This window comes from Somniosus microcephalus, chromosome 8 (genome assembly GCF_052327205.1).
Source record: "Somniosus microcephalus isolate GS21.2 chromosome 8, FLI_Smic_1.0, whole genome shotgun sequence".
In the NCBI taxonomy this organism is placed as follows: Eukaryota; Metazoa; Chordata; class Chondrichthyes; order Squaliformes; family Somniosidae; genus Somniosus; species Somniosus microcephalus.
Window position 1 is genome coordinate 32,987,026 of NC_140994.1, and position 20,072 is coordinate 33,007,097.

General features: G+C 45.7%; 1 protein-coding gene across 3 annotated transcripts in view; it reads right to left on the reverse strand.

Annotated features, from left to right (window-relative positions):
- Positions 1 to 2,615: 2,615 nt before the first annotated feature.
- Positions 2,616 to 20,072, reverse strand: part of habp2 (hyaluronan binding protein 2) — a 79,853-nt gene continuing 62,396 nt past the window's right edge. For all 3 annotated transcript variants that reach the window (XM_085994479.1, XM_085994477.1, XM_085994476.1), the window contains exons 10-13: positions 6,301 to 6,443; positions 6,061 to 6,195; positions 5,802 to 5,944; positions 2,616 to 3,259 (exon numbers count right to left, since the gene is read on the reverse strand). In XM_085994479.1, coding sequence (XP_085850605.1) covers positions 3,104 to 3,259; positions 5,802 to 5,944; positions 6,061 to 6,195; positions 6,301 to 6,443 — 577 coding nt within the window. In that variant the 3' untranslated portion in view covers positions 2,616 to 3,103. The remainder of the gene's footprint in view (positions 3,260 to 5,801; positions 5,945 to 6,060; positions 6,196 to 6,300; positions 6,444 to 20,072) is intronic.

Sequence of the window (20,072 nt, forward strand, 5' to 3'; positions counted from 1 at the left end):
CATCTTCAGCACAATCTCCCTGGCCCTGATACCTTCCTTAAAGTATAGAAACATAGAAAAATAGGAGCAGGAGTCGGCCATTCGGCCCTTCGAGCCTGCTCTGCCATTCAATATGATCATGGCTGATCCTCTATCTCAATACCATATTCCCGCTCTCTCCCCATACCCATTGATGCCTTTTTTGTCTAGAAATCTATCTACCTCCTTCTTAAATATTTTCTGTGACTTGGCCTCCACAGCCTTCTGTGGTAGAGAGTTCCACAGGTTCACCACTCTCTGAGTGAAGAAATTTCTCCTCATCTCAGTCCTAAATGTCCTACCCCATATCCTGAGACTGTGACCCCCTCGTTCTGGACCCCCCAGCCAGGGGAAACATTTTCCCTGCATCCAGTCTGTCTAGCCCTGGCAGAATTTTATATGTTTCAATGAGATCCCCAAGTGGTATGGTGCCCAAAGAATACTGGACCAAGCGGGATCAACTCAGAGAAATGCATACCATATGAGGTAGATGCATTGGCAACTACATTAAAATGAAACATCATTATTCTTGTCCAACCAAATAAAATTAATTCACTTTTACTGTATCATGTGGTCTGTGGTTGTGCAGAAATTAAAGCATCATAAAAACCACTCAAACAAATCACAACCAGCAGGTATTACAATTACACTGCTGCGGAGATGCTGATTCCCAATGAACCCTGAGCTCACATTTGAGCCAATTAACAACTTGACATGGCACCTTTCATATTACTAACAAGCTACTTTATTCAACTACAGTGCCAACATTTTATAGCACAGTTATCAACCTAATCATCACAAGCATAACAATAAAACCCAACCTTCAGAATTACAGAGGCACAGCTTTAGATATGGTCAATTTAACATAACATAAAATGACAGAATCTAGGTTCTGTCGTCAGAGCAGCACAAGAGCAAAGCATACAACTATCAATATTAACACTGCAAGTTATAACACAAAAGCATACGACCTCTTTAAGTTAAATGCTATAATTTAATGGTCAGTACAGTTCTGGCCTATTCTAGCAGCAATGAATAATTGATATGGTATGGCACAAATTCAAAAATCATTTCAGTCTCTTTGTAGTTCAAACCAAGTTGAGTGGCTGTTACAGCTACGAGTTTGTATTCACTTCCAATGAATCACGCTTCAATTTATTGGGGCTGGTTTCATCTCCTTCTCCAAGATTTCAAAAGGAGAGGTAGATCAGATGTAACCTGATTTGTCCTCGGGCTGTCATTTCAGAAGCAACATCAGATGGTATAACCAACTATGGCTCTGAGTATCTACTTTTATACCTTTCCTACAATAACAAAAGTTGAGATAAAGGCTATCTGGAGTTTACAATTACAACATTCTCTGGATATATTTCTGAAAAAACACTTTGCCTACACTAAAAGAAATGAATCTCTTTACTTTGCTTCATTTCCACATAGTTGACAGAAACTGCGTTACCAGAACAGCTGGGGGAAAGATAAAATTAACTCCTTACATATCTTTTTGGGCATAATACTGTTTTACTACTCAAATTCTTGGGCTAAATTGCCATATAGTATATTTTCTCCCTTTTTCTAATTATAGTGAAAATGTTGGTGTAAGTATAAAGCGGTGTTGCACCAGTGCTGACGGGCATTTGTCTATCCTACTTCAGTTTTATACAACTTTCACTTGTCACTGATGAGGCCAACCATTTGAGTCCTTCTTCTACAGACTATGGTGAACTTTTTTCCAGCATCTCTCTAACATTTGAAGGCAATTGAACAAGACTTCTGGACCTCCATTTCACATCCTATTTATGGGATTGCCCCATAAATAAACAAAGCTGTCGAAGACTCAGTGGGGTAGATTTTCACCTTCACCACCTCGGCGGTAACCTGGCAGAGTAGCTCACTTGCCCTTTATAGAGTCCACTTGACTTTCAGTCCATTGATTATCAATAGGAAATGGGACGAGTTCTATAAATGCCAGGCGATCTGCTCCGCCAGGTTACTGGCCAGGCAGTGAAGATGAAACTTTACCCCAGACACTCTTTGAAAGGGAGATTCTTGAGGTTCCCCAGCTGCTGGGTGCCAGCAGTGGCAAACACAAACGTTGGCCGGAGGTGGCACAAAGGTCATGGCTGGCATTTTGGGTCTAACCTCTCTGCCTACCCACATAGACCAATTCTGCCACTGACTTCAATGTAACTGAAAATTGGGAGAGATATATAACGGGAGGCTGAATCGATATCGCCCATTTTACGCTAAAACCCAAAGTCAAAATTACCCCCTGTTACGCTACTGCGCTATAAATTAAATAGCCTGCTTGCATCTACATTATTCATACCTTTCAGTATTTTAAACTTCTAGATCATATAAATGTTTATAAATAGTGTACTTACCAAATCTGCTGACCGTGTGCATCACAGAATGTGTTATGGCTTAGGGAATTATAAGTAACATATATTTTTAAGCTAACCAACCTAAAAGCTAAATTTTGAACCAAGAAGTTAATGTTCCCAGGCTTATAGCTGATTTATTGATTGTCATCTATGATAACCATAGTTGTTAACTAATGCTGCCAAAATTCATCTTTGAAATAATTTTAAAAGTACTCATTTGAGGATCAACAGAACAGAATAATTGTATTTAATCAATTATATTTGCGCAAATTGTACATTATTGCATACACAGATTACAAAAACATTATTGTATGTAAGAAAGTCTGTAGTTCTGATTTGTTGATGAAAATATGAAGCAACAGGATTGGCATTCAGCTTTGTGAGTTTTGTGGATCAGAATTATTACCATGGAAGTTCAAAACCAAAAGCACTTTACAAATGCAATCAGTAAGAACGCGACACAGACAGTTAGTTATACTTCTCACAGTATAGAAGAATAATATTACAGGAATACAAAATTAATGATAATCAAAATCAGAATTGATATTAAGATGGTATAAGTGATCCCATTGTCATTAAAGTTGAGGTAATGACATATTTGAAAATCCTTAATGTGGCTTTCTAGAAATAATGGATATGTTAAATATTAATGTCAAGCATCCTTTTCATATTCCACAACAATCCCAGATGTCAAAACGCTGCACTTAAGTGGCTCGTGCTTTAATCCATTTAAGGAATGTAGTGACACGGGCATAAACACCGGGTTTATTCTTCACCCCACAGCGATCACCCCAGCTCACTACTCCATAGATCTGGTAACGTCCATCTTTCAGACAAGTCAGCGGTCCTCCAGAATCGCCCTGAATGTGAAACAAAGGATATTCAATTTTAGAACATATTAATCGTGACTTTCATTCAAACCTTTGGCTGTGAAAAGAAGGTTGCAATAGGGACATTTCTTTATTGAACCCTTCCACTGAATGATGTTTGTTCACATAGAATCATAGCAGGATACAGCACAGAAGGAGGCCATTCGGCCCATTGTGCCTTTTGGTAGAGCTGTCCAATTAGTCCCATTCCTCTGCTCTTTCCCCAAAGCCCTGTATTTTTTTCCCTTCAAGTATCTACCCAATTCCCTTTTGAAAGTTATTGGCCCAGAAATTCGGGTCTCCATGTGTGAGTACGTGCTGGGTACTCACCCGTAGGCCCAACGAAAGTGCCGGTTTCGTGCATGTATTGCGCATGCGCGGGAAACCGGAACTTCCGTTCCCTTAAAGGAAGGGGTTCACAGGTCGAACGTGTGCGCCGGAGAGGCAGCGCGTGCGCCTGGAACTTCCGTTTTTTGCAGCTTTCTCCAGGAGGGTAAGTCTCCAAGAGCTACGCTTGTAAAAAGCAGGCGCAAGGCCTGCTTTTAACAAGGTAAGTGGTGATTTAATTAAAATTAAAACATTTTTTTCACAGGTTTATTATTTTTAAATACTTTAAAGAAACGTAAGTTTATTTTTAGCCCTGTTAGAAAATGTAATTAATTTTTTCAAAAATTTAAATTATTGTTTAAAATAGTTCTTTTATGTAATTTATAGTTATTTTTAAAATGTGATTTAAAAAAAAAAATTATTTGAAGTTTTAGTTATGTTTTGGGGCTTATAGTATTTATAGTTTTGACAGCTCTTCCTGTCAATTTTATGAATGGGCATTTCCCTGCTACCATTGGCTCTCCGTGGCCCACGTGATCCCAGGGGGCGCATCGAACTAACTGCGCCCCTGGGCTATGCAAGCACTGTGCGCCAGCAGTTGGAGGAGGCCCAGGATCAGAATCACACACGGGCCCACAGCTCAATGGCCGGCGCGCTAGGTAAGTGCAGGTCGGAATTTCTGGGCCAATATTATTGAATCTGCTTCCAACACACTTTCAGGTAGTGCATTCCAGGTGACAACTCGCAGCATATAAAATGTTTTCCTCATGTCGCATCTGGTTCTTTTGCTAATCACCTTAAATCTGTGTCATCTGGTTATCGACTCTTCTGTCACTAGAAACAAATTCTCTTTATTTACTGCATCAAAACCCTTCATGATTTTGAACAACTCTATCAAATCTCCTCTTAACCTTCTCTGCTCCAAGGAGAACAACCCCAGCTTCTCCAGTCTCTTCTCATAACTGAAGTCCCTCATACCTGGTACCATTCTAGTAAATCTCCTCTGCATCCTCTCCAAGGCCTTGACATCCTTCCTAAAGTGCGGCGCAGAATTGAACACCTAGGAGGCAGATTGCTCATTTAAATATTGTAATGAGGCTGCGTGCCTCATATTTTATATCTCTTCCAAGTTTAACCCTGGCTGGCCGGGTTTCCCAGGCCTCAGGAAACCGGGCAGCTAAAGGAAAGTGAGGATTGCTACGTGGAAGAGGTAAGTGCTTTTTCAAACACTTTTTGTGGGCCAGGAGGAGCAGGAGTGCTTGCTCCCGGTCCCTCAAGCTAACCTGCTTCCCTCCCTGCGATCGGAACCACCCCGACATGATCACTGACCCCCTGCGATCGGAACCCCGTCACCACGATCGGAATCCCCCTGCGATCACCGATCCCCCCCTCACGATCAGACAGCCCCCGCAGACACCGACCCCCCCACCATGATCCGACTCCCCCATCTCTGCCTCCGATCTGGCCCTGACCCTCCAAGCCATGCCACTCGCCAACTCTACTCCAGCAGCAGGAAACCTACCTGCTCCTGGGGTGCGACCCCTACTGCAGCATTCCCCGCCCAACAGGGAGCCAAGCCTGTCAATCAGGCTGACTTTTGCATGCTGGAAAAAAACCACGCGTGCCACATCGTTCGAGGACCAGAACTCCTCCCCAGTAAAGATTGGGGCCACTAAGTTCCCAATTGTCCCCTTCTCTGAGCCGGGTCTCTGTTAGTCCCACCATATCATATTCCCATGTGGCGATTTGTGCCTGCAGCGCACCAACCTTATTTACCACGCTACGTGCAATTACGCACATACATCCAAACCCATCTTAGACTGCCTTGCAGTTGCCCCCTTTGTGATCCCTCCTATTCCTGAACTATTCTTTATTCTAGTGCTATTCATCTCTCACAGTCCTCTGTGCATCTTGTTCCCCCTCTCTAATATTTCATCCCCCTGCCAAATTAGTTTAAATCCTCCCCCACAGCACTAGTTAACCTCCCTGTGGGGATATTGGCCCCAGCTTTGTTGGGGTGCAATCTGTCCATTTTGAACAGATCCTCCTGCCCGGAACTGGTCCCAATGTCCCAAGAATCTGAAGTCATCCCTTCTGCACCATTTCTCTAGCTACACGTTAACCTGTTCTATTGACTTTCACCTAATTCACAAATCATCAAATAGTGGAAGCAAGTTCCACAATCCAAAGAATAGTTATTGCAAACCTGACATGAATCCACACTTCCATCTAAGTTTCCTGCACAAAACATGCCGTCATCGATAGCGGTTCCATAGGAGCGAGGGTCCTTACAGCGCTGATCAGATATCAGTCTCACATTTGTATGCAACAACTGATTAGATGATGCCTCTGTACAATCATCAATAAACAGAAAATGATATTACATTTTGGCTATATCCAATCTAAATATTACTTCAAGTTTAAGAAAAATATGTAAAAATTATCCAAAATAATGGATGAAATACCTGTCTCTGTCTGGCCCCATCCTGAAATGTGGCATTCAGTGCCAGGCTGAAAATTAGCCTCTGGTAAACATGCAGTTTTTACATACTTAGTTTCCAGGGCACAGTGACCATTGACTTGTTTAATCTTCACCAAAGCTGAAATGCAAATGTTGATTTCCAGTAGAATTTGCTATGATTCCAAAAAGGTTAGCAAAGACAAGAAATTAGAAATTTAAAGGTAAAGTGTCTTGGATTCCTTACCAATATCATTGTGTAATCCCACAGAGCTCTCGTGATAATTTTCATGGACAATAATACTTTCAACATCATAGTTCTGTTCATGTGATTCCTGTTTTTGAAGGTCTTGTTTACCGAGTTGTAAGCGGAAATCTCTAGGCTGTGCTCTATGTATTGGTTTAAAAAAAAGAGAATGTTTCTAACTAAAAGGATTGGCAACTGGTTTTAAAATTAGTGACAACAATGTAAAATGCATATTCCAGTCAAAAAGTAACAATTAACCTAGTATATTAAATCCTTCCTAAACATTATGATACCCTAGTCATGAGTATTCCCATTAATTGGAATGTCTGATTCAGATTTAGGCCTGCTCTCACCAATAAAAATAATTGGTTCAAATCTTCATGGAAAGCATATTGCAAATGCCTCTTTAGACTACTAAACTCACTAAGCTAGCAGATAACTTGGATGAATACTTTATTAATCAATGCCGTAATGGGGACCTCACTTGGATGTATAATTCTAATGGAACATTTGTGATTTATGTTAAGTAGGTCACCAAGGAACTCAGAGAGACATATGGCCAATATACAAGTTAACGCAGCCAATCCATGATGACACCTGTCCTTAGAGGTCCCATTTATGATATGGATCTTATTCTTCTCTTTTTGATAATCTGTAATGTATTAAATTTTGTATGTGAAGGGCACATTCCATTGAACCACTACATCAACCTGCTCTTATGGGAATCCCATTATAAAAGTGTCCACAATTTCCTGTAATTATCTGTTACACCTGTAGGTGCCATTGTGATAGGTCTTTGAAAGTTGGAGCTCTCATACCTTCTGTCACATCTACCTGTCAGATAAGACCAACTGCATTATTCAGATAGAGCAATCTGTCTGGATTGTTGCTTGGAGACCAGGGCCTAGAAATTCAGTGCCCTTAGCACCGATTTTGCGGCGCTAGAGGGCCTAGCGCTGCAATTGGCGCCGGTTCCTAAATTGCCTGGGGCCCTTCCGCGGCGGTAGACCGTTAGCGCTGCGCCGGCACCGATGACGTCATCGGTGTGCGCAGCGTCCCGGTTGCCGTGGTAACCCGGCCCCAAGCCGAAATTCAGTTGCGGCCGCCTCGCCAGTGGCAGCCGCAACTAAGACTCCGGCAAACGAGTGTTGCCGGAGTCTGCGCCGGCGCTTTAAGGAGGCGCGGCGGCCGGCCGCTTTCCCGCCGGCCGCCTGCCCGCAGCTCCCTCCCCGGACTTCTCCCCCCCCCACCCCGGAACAGATGCAAGCCCGGCACTTGTCCGAGGTGCCGGGCTCATTTTTGAAGAGATTTGTGCGGGCCGCGGCCGGGTGCAGGCAGCTCCTCCTTAACGGAAGGAGGAGGCCTGCACTTCCCGAGCCTGCCGCACCGCAGTGCCGGAATAGCGCCGCAATGCGGCGCGTTGCGCCAGTTTTCAGGCGCTAAAACCCTTCAGTAGCGCCGGCAGCCGTTTGGGCGCGGCGCTACTGAATTTTTGGCGTGCGCAAAGGGACTTAGCGCCGGCGCTAACTTCCGGCGCTAAAGCCCTGGCGCAGCGCAAACTCAATTTCTAGGCCCAGGAATACCTCTTGCAACCATGGCTGAGGACCCCATTTCAGCAACCTTAGACCAGTTGTGTGCAACAGATACAACAAAGCACTCGGATCTACACTCATCATCATTGAGCAAACAATTGGGATTCTGAAATCGCGCTGTGCTGGCATCAGAAGGGGGCAGAAGAATGGAACCACAACTGAAATTTTCATGTCCAAAATAAGGATTTAAATCAAATTAAAACATTAAAAATGGAATGAAAATCGGGCAGGCTTGATAAAGGGCAGGCGATCCTCGCCACCATTTACCGCTCAAGTGGTGAAGGTGAAAATTACCCCCAGCGTCTTTCTTCAGACTAATGCTGGTTCAATTTTCAAAATTAAAGCACCTGCTGAATTTTGAAGTCAACTAATTATCTCACCTGTGTTTTGCTCACAGCTGGAAAAGGTAATTGCTAAATGCTTCCAGCTGTGAGATGGAAATTCTAACTGCTAACACCTATGAGATAGATTAATCTGTGACATGGTTGGTATAACAATACATTTCACCTAGGTGTCTCCATCCATTCCAGATGATCAAGCTTTCAGGTGTAGGCTAGCAGTAATAACCTGTCATTTGATCCTCACACTACCATTCTTGGTCTTGGTGACTGGGAGGAGGCACAGTGATATGATGGAAAAGGAATGTTTGTGCGGGTCGTGAGGTGCCTTGATGTACACTATCAGGGCATGGTGAGTATGGAAGTGAGTCAAGCTTCTACCAATATTAGTCTGTTTCGGCTGTGAAATGATCTGCAGGCTCCACGCAATGCCTCAGCAACAGCCTCCACCATCTTTTCCCAACTGTCAGTGAAATTTATTTACCATATTTTAATGGATAGTTTTGGGAAGCAATGGATTTCCCTTTAGGAATTCCTCTTTACTATGTTTTGAGGAAGAATACGAGGATATGGAGAAAGAGATGATGGATGAGATCCAGCATCGTTGATACTGTCAAAATCATACCCATATGTACCACCTCCAGAGAATATATGGACCAAGGAGTTTATATGGATTTCTCAGACAGCGTGTGAGAAGTCTGCGATTCCCACCAAAGGCAAATGGGGAGTTATGCCACCCGCCGGCCACATCTGTAGCCTTGTTATGCTGAAGCCCTAGAAGGAATGGTTTCCATCTGCATCTTTTTTGTACTTGCAAAGATAGCGTGGTCCTGGCACAACTCTTCCTCACCTACTTGCATCAGAGGTGGCCAGAAGAAGGGAAGCACAGTGTCATTATCATGAGAGGCAGCAGCATTTTGAGTTACCATTCCTGGGCTAATGATCACCCAAGAAGCAGATAGAATAGAGCCAAATACGTCTTGGAAGCCCTGAGCAATGGTGCTATTAAGGTTGTTTTGCAAGGCATCAATGGAAGCAGTTGTAGCTGCTATGGCTGTCCTTAGATCGTCCTCCTGGTGCCTTTCAGCCTCAGATCTCTCCTGGATTGCTGCATGCTCTAGGATGGTCCGCATGGCCTCACGAACTTCCGTCACTGTGTTGTAGACGTGGGTTGTGGACTACTCCAACTTATCCACCATCTGCAGTACATTCATGTAAACCATCTCCACTACCTGCATATGAGTTTGATGCTCCTATATCATTCATATTGAGAATACCTGATATCTAGGTCCCTCAACCGAGGGCATTCCTTTCTCTAGCCTCTGGGATGCAATCTCGGCACAACCATCTTCAGTTGCTTCATCAATGATCTTCCTTCTGTCAAAAGGTTAGCAGTGTAACTGTTAACTACTTCTCCAATAATGCTTCTCCTGTTTACTGATGCTCTGTGTGTCACCCTGAGATGATCATTGTGGCTTGCTAAGAAAAGTGGAGATATCTGGGCTGGTGCTTGACTAAATAAGATGCAATGATGGAGTTGATGAGGCAGGTGTATGAGTTATTGAAGTAGAGGTGCCAGGCTGCTTTTCAATACAACCATCAGCTTCTTGATGAGCTTCACCTAGGAGGGTTAAAAAGGGAAGACTTTAGGAATGGGGACTCTCACAAGTGACTGTGAAAATGTAACTGAGCAGTGTAAAATCTTACAATAATGTTGAACGTCTGAATACTGTAACTATTTGCTGAACTGCAAATGATCCCTGCCAATACCAACCTGCTCCTGGCAGCTCGCTGTCTACTTCCCCATCTCATCCCTGTCCCTCCGGCATGTCTCTTGAAGAGCTTCCTCCTCATGTACACTTAGAAGTCACAGTGTTGCCATTCATCCCTTGTGGCTGTTCTTTGTCGATAATTGTGGGCAACCCTTTACTTCGCAAGGAAAATAAAGAGTGAGAAAGGTACATGGTTGGTATAACAATAAATTTCACCTAGGTGTCTCCATCCATTCCAGATGATCAAGCTTTCAGGTGTAGGCTAGCAGTAATAACCTGTCATTTGATCCTCACACTACCATTCTTGGTCTTGGTGACTGGGAGAAGGCACAGTGATATGATGGAAAAGGAATGTTTGTGCGGGTTGTAAGGTGCCTTGATGTACACTATCAGGGCATGGTGAGTATGGAAGTGAGTCAAGCTTCTACCATTATTTAGAATGTGCATGGATACTCACACCTGCACTTACCTTGGTCAACTTTGTGTGGCCATTAAACCTCTTCCAGCACTAAATGACCGTGCGTGGAGTGGTGATGGAGCCACTTCCTCCCTGCGCCACTTCGCTCTTTGATGCCTGTACTATCCTTTTCCGTGGCTTTCTGTCCTGTCTACCGCGGGGACATTCTCCTCTTGTTCTTATTTCTGCCAGCAGGACATTCACATAGCCTGGGGGTTCTTACCACAGCTGAAACTTCCAAGGCTGTTCCTTCTTCCAACATTCTTGAATATACCTGCTGCTATCTCTGTGATAATGGTTTTGTCAAGTTGCCTGCCCCTTTAAGCAGCTGCATCATTTTATACACTGCAGGTGCACAGCATTTCCCTCCCTCTCAGTGGCAGTAAGCCAGTCAGGTGCAGGGATATCGCTCCAAACCCACGCTGAATAAAATATCAGGCCTGTCCCAGGAAAATGAAACAGGGTTATGGTACTGTTGTGTAGGTGGCCGGAAGTCTTGCACCTCCACACTTCCAGCAGGAAGAGGAAAATCCAGGCCCACATCTCTAGGAACCAGTGATAAGGGCCCCGACTTTCAGTGGGCCTTTTGCCACACTAATGCTGCAAGTTGGTCAGGAGTGCAGCAGATTCCCAGGCATATCAAGGGTTTGACCAGCTCTCATATAACTTAATGTAACAATGGCTTACTGTACTAAAAGTAATTCTTGACCAAGAAAAGCAGGACTGCAACTATATAAGGGCCTGAGCACATGTAGGTCCGTGTGGATAAATTGGGCTTTTTTTTTATTAAGCTATCTACCACATAAATTGTACACTTCTTGGCTTAATGAACTTTTTTGATTTTTATTCCAGTTGAGCCATTTGTTAGATGCTTGAGAAGAGTTGCTGACATTTTGCGATTGGCTGTTACTTTTCATTATCATTAAAAAAAATTGCATTCTCAGGAGCCACATGTTTTGAAACAGTGTGTTACTGCAATTTTGTTAGTGGCCCATAATTCACAAAATCGAACTTTTAATCTGTTATTCAGGAAAATGGGATCTAATATTTGTCTCTCAGTACCAACCAAAAAAGAAGGCTGAAGGGTGACCTAATAGAGGTCTTTAAAATTATGAAAGGCTTTGATAGAATGGATACAGAGAGAATGTTTCCACTTGTGGGGAAGAACACAACTAGAGGCCATCAATATAAGATAGCAATGTGGAATTCGCTACCACAGGGAGTGGCTGAAGCGAATATTATAGATGCATTTAAGGGGAGGCTGGACAAACTTATGAGGGAGAAGGGAATAGAGGGTTATGCTGGTAGATTTAGATGAGGAAAGACTGGAGGAGGCTCGAGTGGAGTATAAATGCCGGCATGGACGGGTTGGGCCGAATGGCCTGTTTCTGTGCCGTATATCCTATGTAATCCTATGTAAAAATCTCTTATTATTTCATCCTTTATCTTCTCCATCTACTTCTTCCTCTGTTCATCTCTTTCACTCAATCTCTCTGGTTTTACTTATCTTTTTCTCTGAATGCACTCACACTATATACCTGTATGTCATTGGGAAGCAGTTTTAAATTGTGCGAAACAGTGCATTAAATAGAATGGATGGAAAGTCAGGGGCAGTGTGCCCATGAGTTTCTCATCTGCCATCACTATTTGAATGACCCCGACTCTTACTGGCACCTAACATCACAAAGTTTATCCTACTGTTTCAATGCAGCCGGAATCCAGAACTAGGAACCTACCTGAAACTGGAGCAAAGAGCAGTGAAACTCCCTAGAGGGGAGAGTATCACTCCACTTCACCTCAGATACAATTCGGGCCTAGAAACTTGGGCCTAGAAATTCGGTAGGCTTAGCGCCGCTTTTGAGGCGCTAGAGGGCCTAGCGCCGGAGTTATGGCCAGTTTGGAAATTGAGTGGGTCCCTAAATCGGCGTTAGGCCGTTAGCGCTGCGCCGGCACCGATGACGTCATCGGTGTGCGCAGCGTCCCGGTTGCCATGGTAACCCGCCCGAACTCCGAAATTGACTTGCGGCCGCCTCGCCCGTGGCGGCCGCAAGCAACGTTCTGGCAGAGGTGCCTTACTGGACTTTGCGCCGGCGCATTAAAGGCCCCGCGGCGGCCGGCCGCTTTCCCGCCGGCCGCCTGGCCGCAGCTCCCTCCCCGGACTTCTCCCCCCCCCCCAACCGGGACAGATGCAAGCCCGGCACTTGTCCGAGGTGCCGGGCTCATTTTTACAATGATTTTCGCGGGCCGCGGCCGGGTGCAGGCAGCTCCTCCTTAAGGGAAGGAGGAGGCCTGCACTTCCCGAACCTGCCGCACCGCAGCGGGCGCCGCAATTCCGCGCGTAGCGCCAGTTTTCAGGCGCAAACAGCTTTCAGCAGCGCCGGCAGCCGTTTGGGCGCAGAACTAGTGAATTTTTGGCCCGCCCAGCGCGACTTAGCTCCGGCACTAACTTCCGGCGCTAAAGCCGTCGCTGCGCCAAAACCCAATTTCTAGGCCTTGATTTACACTCCACATCTCTGAAATGTTTTTGTGACTGGAAGCCTGTGTCCAGTGGGGTACCGCAGGGATCGGTTCTGGGTCCCTTGCTGTTTGTGGTCTACATTAATGATTTGGATGTGAATGTAAAAGGTATGATCAGTAAGTTCGCAGATGACACGAAAATTGGTGGGGTGGTAAATAGTGAGGAGGGAAGCCTCAGGCTACAGGACGATATAGATGGGTTGGTCAGATGGACGGAACAGTGGCAAATGGAATTTAACCCTGAAAAGTGTGAGGTGATGCATTTTTGGCCGGACTAACAAGGCAAGGGAATACACAATGAATGGTAAGACCCTAGGAAAGACAGAGGATCAGAGGGACCTTGGTGTGCATGTACATAGATCCCTGAAGGCAGCAGAACAGGTGGATAAGGTGGTTAAAAAGGCATATGGGATACTTGCCTTCATTAGCCGAGGCATAGAATATAAGAGCAGGGAGGTTATGATGGAGCTGTACAAAATGCTGGTAAGGCCACAGCTGGAGTACTGTGTGCAGTTCTGGTCGCCACACTATAGGAAGGGTGTGATTGCTTTGGAGAGGGTGCAGAGGAGATTTACCAGGATGTTACCTGGGCTGGAGCGCTTCAGCTATGAAGAAAGACTGGACAGGCTGGGGTTGTTTTCCTCGGAACAGAGAAGGCTGAGGGGGGACCTGATTGAGGTGTACAAAATTATGAGGGGCATAGATAGGGTAGATAGAAAGGAACTTTCCCCTTAGTAGAGGGGTCAATAACAAGGGGGCATAGATTCAAGGTAAGGGGCAGGAGGTTTAGAGGGGATTTGAGGAAAAACTTTTTCACTCAGAGGGTGGTTGGAATCTGGAACTCACTGCCTGAAAGGGTGGTAGAGGCAGGAATCCTCACAACATTCAAGAAGCATTTGGATGAGCACTTGAAATGCCATAGCATACAAGGCTACGGACCAAATGCTGGAAAATGGGATTAGATTAGACAGGGCTTGATGGCCGGCACGGACGCGATGGGCCGAAGGGCCTCTTTCTGTGCTGTATAACTCTATGACTCTATGACTCTAGTAGAGGGCGTAAGTCTGCTCTCATTGGGCCTGGAATATAATTCCACCAGAATTCCACCCTGTTTAGACTGGACCTTTAAATTCCAGTTGGTGGGGGCTGATGGGTGGATCCTCCAACTGACCCCACCACAACAAGGAGGTGTTTTGGGAGGAATTCCCTGAGAAGGTGGTGATGGTGCCTTCCCCTTGAACCGTTACATTCCTTGTGGTGACGGTGCTCCCATTATGCTGTTAAGTATGGAGTTCCAGGATACTGATCAAGCAATGATGAAGGAAGAGCAGTAAATGTCCAAATGACCCCAGCTATTCACAATATATATTAATGATCTAGACGAGGGAACTAGATGTAATATCTCCAAGTTTGCAGACGACACGAAGCTGGGTGGGCGTGTGTGCTGTGAGAAGGATGCTGAGAAACTCCAGTATGATTTGGACAGGTTGGGTGATTGGGCAGATGCATGGCAGATGCAGTATAATGTGGCTAAATGCGAGGTTATCCACTTTGGTGGCAAAAACAGGAAGGCAGATTATTATCTGAATGGCAATAGATTGGGAGAAGAGGAAGTGCAACGAGACCTGGGTGTCCTTGTGCACCAGTTGCTGAAGGTAAGCATGCAGCTGCAGCAGGCAGTTAAGAAGGCAAATGGTATAACAGCAGAAAATGCTGGAAAAACTCAGCAAGTCAGGCAACATCCGTGGAGAGAAATTTGAGTTGACGTTTCGGGTTTGACCCTTCTTCAAAACTGGAGAGAAAAGGAACTAGATCGAAGGCAGGGCTGCGATCGGACAAAAGAATAAAAGAACCAAAAGAAGTAAAAGAGATTAGAAGCTAGACGAGATGGTAATAGGCTGTGATTGGGTGTAAAGTGTACTAGCAGGGCAAAAGATAGCTGCCAGGTGTGAGAGAGAAACAAAAGGAAAGGGGGGGGGGGAAAAGGAAAGGAGTGGAAAAATATAAGTGAAAATGAAATAGGGGCCGAGGTTATGATCTGAAATTGTTGAACTCGATATTGAGACCGGAAGGCTGCAGACTGCCTAATCGGAAGATGAGGTGCTGTTCCTCGAGTTTACGTTGAGCTTCCGTGGAACAGTACAAGAGGCCAAGGACGGTGAGGTCCGAGTGGGAATGGAGCGGTGAATTGAAATGACAGGCGACCGGAAGCTCGGGGTCACCCTTACGGACTGAACGGAGGTGTTCCGCAAAGCGGTCACCCAATCTGCGTTTGGTCTCCCCAATGTAGAGGAGACCGCATCGTGAGCAGCGAATACAGTATACTAGATTGCGAGAAGTACAAGTAAATCGCTGTTTCACCTGGAAGGGGTGTTTGGGGCCCTGGACAGTGGGGAGGGGGGAGGTATAGGGGCAGGTGTTACATCTCCTCCGCTTGCACGGGAAGGTGCCAGGCGAAGGGGAAGGGCTGTTGGGGGTGATAGAGGAGTGGACTAGGGTGTCTCGGAGAGAGCGGTCCCTGCGGAATGCTGAAAGGGGAGGGGAGGGGAAGATACGTTTGGTGGTGGGATCACTTTGGAGGTAGCGGAAATGCCGGAGGATGATCCGTTGAATGTGGAGGCTGGTGGGGTGAAAGGTGAGGACAAGGGGAACCCTATCGTGGTTCCGGGAGGGAGGGGCGGGGGTGAGGGCAGAGGTGCGGGAGATAGAACTGACACGGTCGAGGGCAGGGACCGCTCTCTCCGAGACACCCTAGTCCACTCCTCTATCACCCCCAACAGCCCTTCCCCTTCGCCTGGCACCTTCCCGTGCAAGCGGAGGAGATGTAACACCTGCCCCTATACCTCCCCCCTCCCCACTGTCCAGGGCCCCAAACACCCCTTCCAGGTGAAACAGCGATTTACTTGTACTTCTCGCAATCTAGTATACTGTATTCGCTGCTCACGATGCGGTCTCCTCTACATTGGGGAGACCAAACGCAGATTGGGTGACCGCTTTGCGGAATACCTCCGTTCAGTCCGTAAGGGTGACCCCGAGCTTCCGGTCGCCTGTCATTTCAATTCACCGCTCCATTCCCACTCGGACCTCACCGTCCTTGGCCTCTTGTACTGTTCCACGGAAGCTCAACGTAAACTCGAGGAACAGCACCTCATCTTCCGATTAGGCACTCTGCAGCCTTCCGGTCTCAATATCGAGTTCAACAATTTCAGATCATAACCTCGGCCCCTATTTCATTTTCACTTATATTTTTCCACTCCTTTCCTTTTCCCCCCCCCCCTTTCCTTTTGTTTCTCTCTCACACCTGGCAGCTATCTTTTGCCCTGCTAGTACACTTTACACCCAATCACAGCCTATTACCATCTCGTCTAGCTTCTAATCTCTTTTACTTCTTTTGGTTCTTTTATTCTTTTGTCCGATCGCAGCCCTGCCTTCGATCTAGTTCCTTTTCTCTCCAGTTTTGAAGAAGGGTCAAACCCGAAACGTCAACTCAAATTTCTCTCCACGGATGTTGCCTGACTTGCTGAGTTTTTCCAGCATTTTCTGTTGTTATTTCGGATTTCCAACATCTGCAGTATTTTGCTATCGGCAAATGGTATGTTGGCCTTCATAGCGAGAGGGTTTGAGTACAGGAACAAGGATGTCTTGCTGCAGTTGTACAGGGCCTTGGTGAGACCACACCTTGAGTATTGTGTGCAGTTTTGGTCACCTTATCTGAGGAAGGATGTTCTTGCTATGGAGGGAGTGCAGCGAAGATTCACCAGGCTGATACCTGGGATGGCAGGAATGATGTATGAGGAGAGATTGGGTCAATTGGGCTTATACTCATTGGAGTTTAGAAGAATGAGAGGGGATCTCATTGAAACTTATAAAATTCTAACAGGACTAGACTGACTAGATGCAGGAAGGATGTTCCCGATGGCGGGGGAGTCCAGAACCAGGGGTCACAGTCTAAAGATAAGCCATTTAGGACAGAGATGAGGAGGAATTTCTTCACCCAGAGCGGGGAACCTGTGGAATTCTCTACCACAGAAGGCAGTTGAGACCAATTCATTAAATATATTCAAGAAGGACTTAGATATATTTCTTAAGGCTAAAGGGATCAAGGGATATGGGGAGAAGGCAGGGACAGGGTACTGAATTTGGATGATCAGCCATGATCTCATTGAATGGCGGAGCAGATTCGGGGGCCGAATGGCCTACTCCTGCTCCTATCTTCTATGTTTCTATGTTTGGATAGTGCGTGACTTGGAGGGGAACTTGCAGGTGATGGTGTTCTCACAACATTGCTACTCTTGTCTTTCTTGGTGTTAGAGGTCACAATGGGATTGAGGTGCTGTTGAAGTAACCTTGGTGAGCTACTGCAGTTCATCTAAAATACTGCAACCACAGATATGTCTGCAATAGAGGGTAGTGGATATTAGACCTGGTGCCAAGGGTACCAATCAAGCGAATTGCTCGGCCCTGGATGGTGTTGAGCGCCTGAGTGTTGTTGCAGCTGCACTCAGCCAGGCGACTGGTCAGTATTCCATCACACTCCTCCCTTGAGCCTTGTATATGGTGGTTAGGCTTTAAGGGGTCAGGGGATAAGCCACTTGTCACAGAATACCCAGTCTCTGTGCTGCTCTTGTAGCTATGTTGCTAATATGGCTGGTGCAGTTAAACTTTTGTCAGTGGTGATCCCCAAGCTGTTCATGCTGGCGGACTCAATGAAGGTGGTGCCATTGAAGGTCAAGGGGAGATGGCTGGGCTTTCTCTTGTTCAAGATGAACATTGCCCATCACATATATGGGTGATTGTTACCTGCCACTTCTTAGCTCAAGCTTGGATGTTATCTAGGTGCTGCTGTAGGCTGGCATGCGACCCTTCATTATTGGAGAAGTAGTGATTGGAGTTGAATACTGTGGAGTCATTAGCAATCAGATGCACTTCTAACCTTTCTACGGAGGGAAGGTAATTAATGAAGCAGCTTAAGATGGTCAGGCTGAGTTTGTTTCCGTGAGGAAGTCCTATAGTGATATCCTAGGACTTAAATGATTGGTCTCCGACAATCATACTAATCTTCCTTTGTCATAGAGTTTTACAGCGCAGAGAGAGGCCCTTCGGCCCATCGTGTCTGCGCCGTCCATCAATCCCTGTCCAGTCTAATCCCATTTTCCAGCATTTGGTCCATAGCCTTGTATGCAATGGCATTTCAAGTGCCTATCCAAATGCTTCTTGAATGTTGTGAGGGTTCCTGCCTCTACCACCCTTTCAGGCAGTGAGTTCCAGCTTCCAACCACCCTCTGGGTGAAAAAGTTCCTCCTCAAATCCCCTCTAAAATCTCCTGCCCCTTACCCTGAATCTATGCCCCCTTGTTATTGACCCCCCTACTAAGGGGAAAAGTTCCTCTTTATCTACCCTATCTATGCCCCTCATCATTTTGTACACCTCAATCAGGTCCCCCCTCAGCCTCCTTTGCTCCAAGGAAAACAACCCCAGCCTGTTTAGTCTTTCTTCATAGCTGAGGCGCTCCATCCCAGGTAACATCCTGGTGAATCTTCTCTGCACCCTCTCCAAAGCAGTCACATCCTTCCTATAGTGAGGCGACCAGAACTGCACACAGTACTCCAGCTGTGGCCTCACCAGCGTTTTGTACAGCTCCATCATAACCTCCCTGCTCTTATATTCTATGCCTCTGCTAATGAAGGCAAGTATCCCATATGCCTTTTTAACCACCTTATCTACCTGTTCCGCTGCCTTCAGGGATCTATGTACATGTACACCAAGGTCCCTCTGACCCTCTGTACTTCCTAGGGTCCTACCACTCATTGTGTATTCCCTTGCCTTATTTGTCCGTCCAAAATGCATCACCTCGCACTTTTCCGGGTTAAAATCCATTTGCCACTTTTCCGCCCATCTGACCAACCCGTTAATATCGTCCTGTAGCCTGAGGCTTTCCTCCTCGCAATTTACCACCCCACCAATTTTCGTGTCATCCGTGAACTTACTGATCATACCCTTTACATTCTCATCCAAATCATTAATGTAGATCACAAACAGCAAGGGACCCAGCACCGATCCCTGAGGTACCCCACTGGACACAGGCTTCCAGTCACAAAAGTAACCTTCGACCATCACCCTCTGCCTCCTGCCACTCAGCCAGTTTAGGATCCAACGCGCCAAGGCCCCCTGGATCCCATGGGCTCTTACCTTCTTGACCAGTCTCCTATGCGGGACTTTGTCAAAAGCTTTACTGAAGTCCATGTAAACCACATCCACAGCATTTCCCTCATCCACACGCCTAGTCACCCCCTCGAAAAATTCAATCAGATTGGTCAGACATGATTTACCCTTGACAAAGCCATGCTGACTATCCCCGATTAATCCTTGCCTCTCCAAGTGGAGACTAATTTTGTCCCTCAGAATTTTTTCCAATAATTTCCCTACCACAGATGTTAGGCTCACTGGCCTGTAATTCCCTGGTTTATCCCTGCTACCCTTCTTGAATAATGGTACTACGTTAGCTGTTCTCCAGTCCTCTGGTACATCCCCTGTGGCCAGAGAGGTTCTGAAAATTTGTGTCAGAGCCCCTGCAATCTCCTCCTTTGCCTCACACAACAGTTTTGTATCAGATATGACTCTGACAACTGTACGGTTTTCCTTTTCACTCCCATTAACTTCAGTTTTGCTATGTCTCCTTGTTGCCATACTCAGTTGAATGTTATCTTGATGTCACGTGCATTCGCTCTCACCTGTCTCCTGATATTCATCTCTCGTGTCCATGTCTGGATCAAGGCTGTGATAAAGTCTGGAGCCAAGTGGTTCTGGTCGAACTATTTAACTGTATTGTTCTTGTTTTTCCCTTTTCAACTTCTCAGAGTCTCTTTTTCAGTGCTGTTTAATATTCTCCTTATATTGTTCTTTATTTTCTTTTGCTTTTTAGATATCACTGTATTTCCTACTTTCTATTCCTCCTCTATTCCTTCTCGCTGTTTTTTTCTGTCCCAGTAATCCCTTGATTCTCTTGATGCCTCTCCAGGCTCCAGCTAAGCTGATCAGTAAACCCCAGCAACACAGACTTATTCAAATTGATACAACTGGTATTCTTGCCATCATT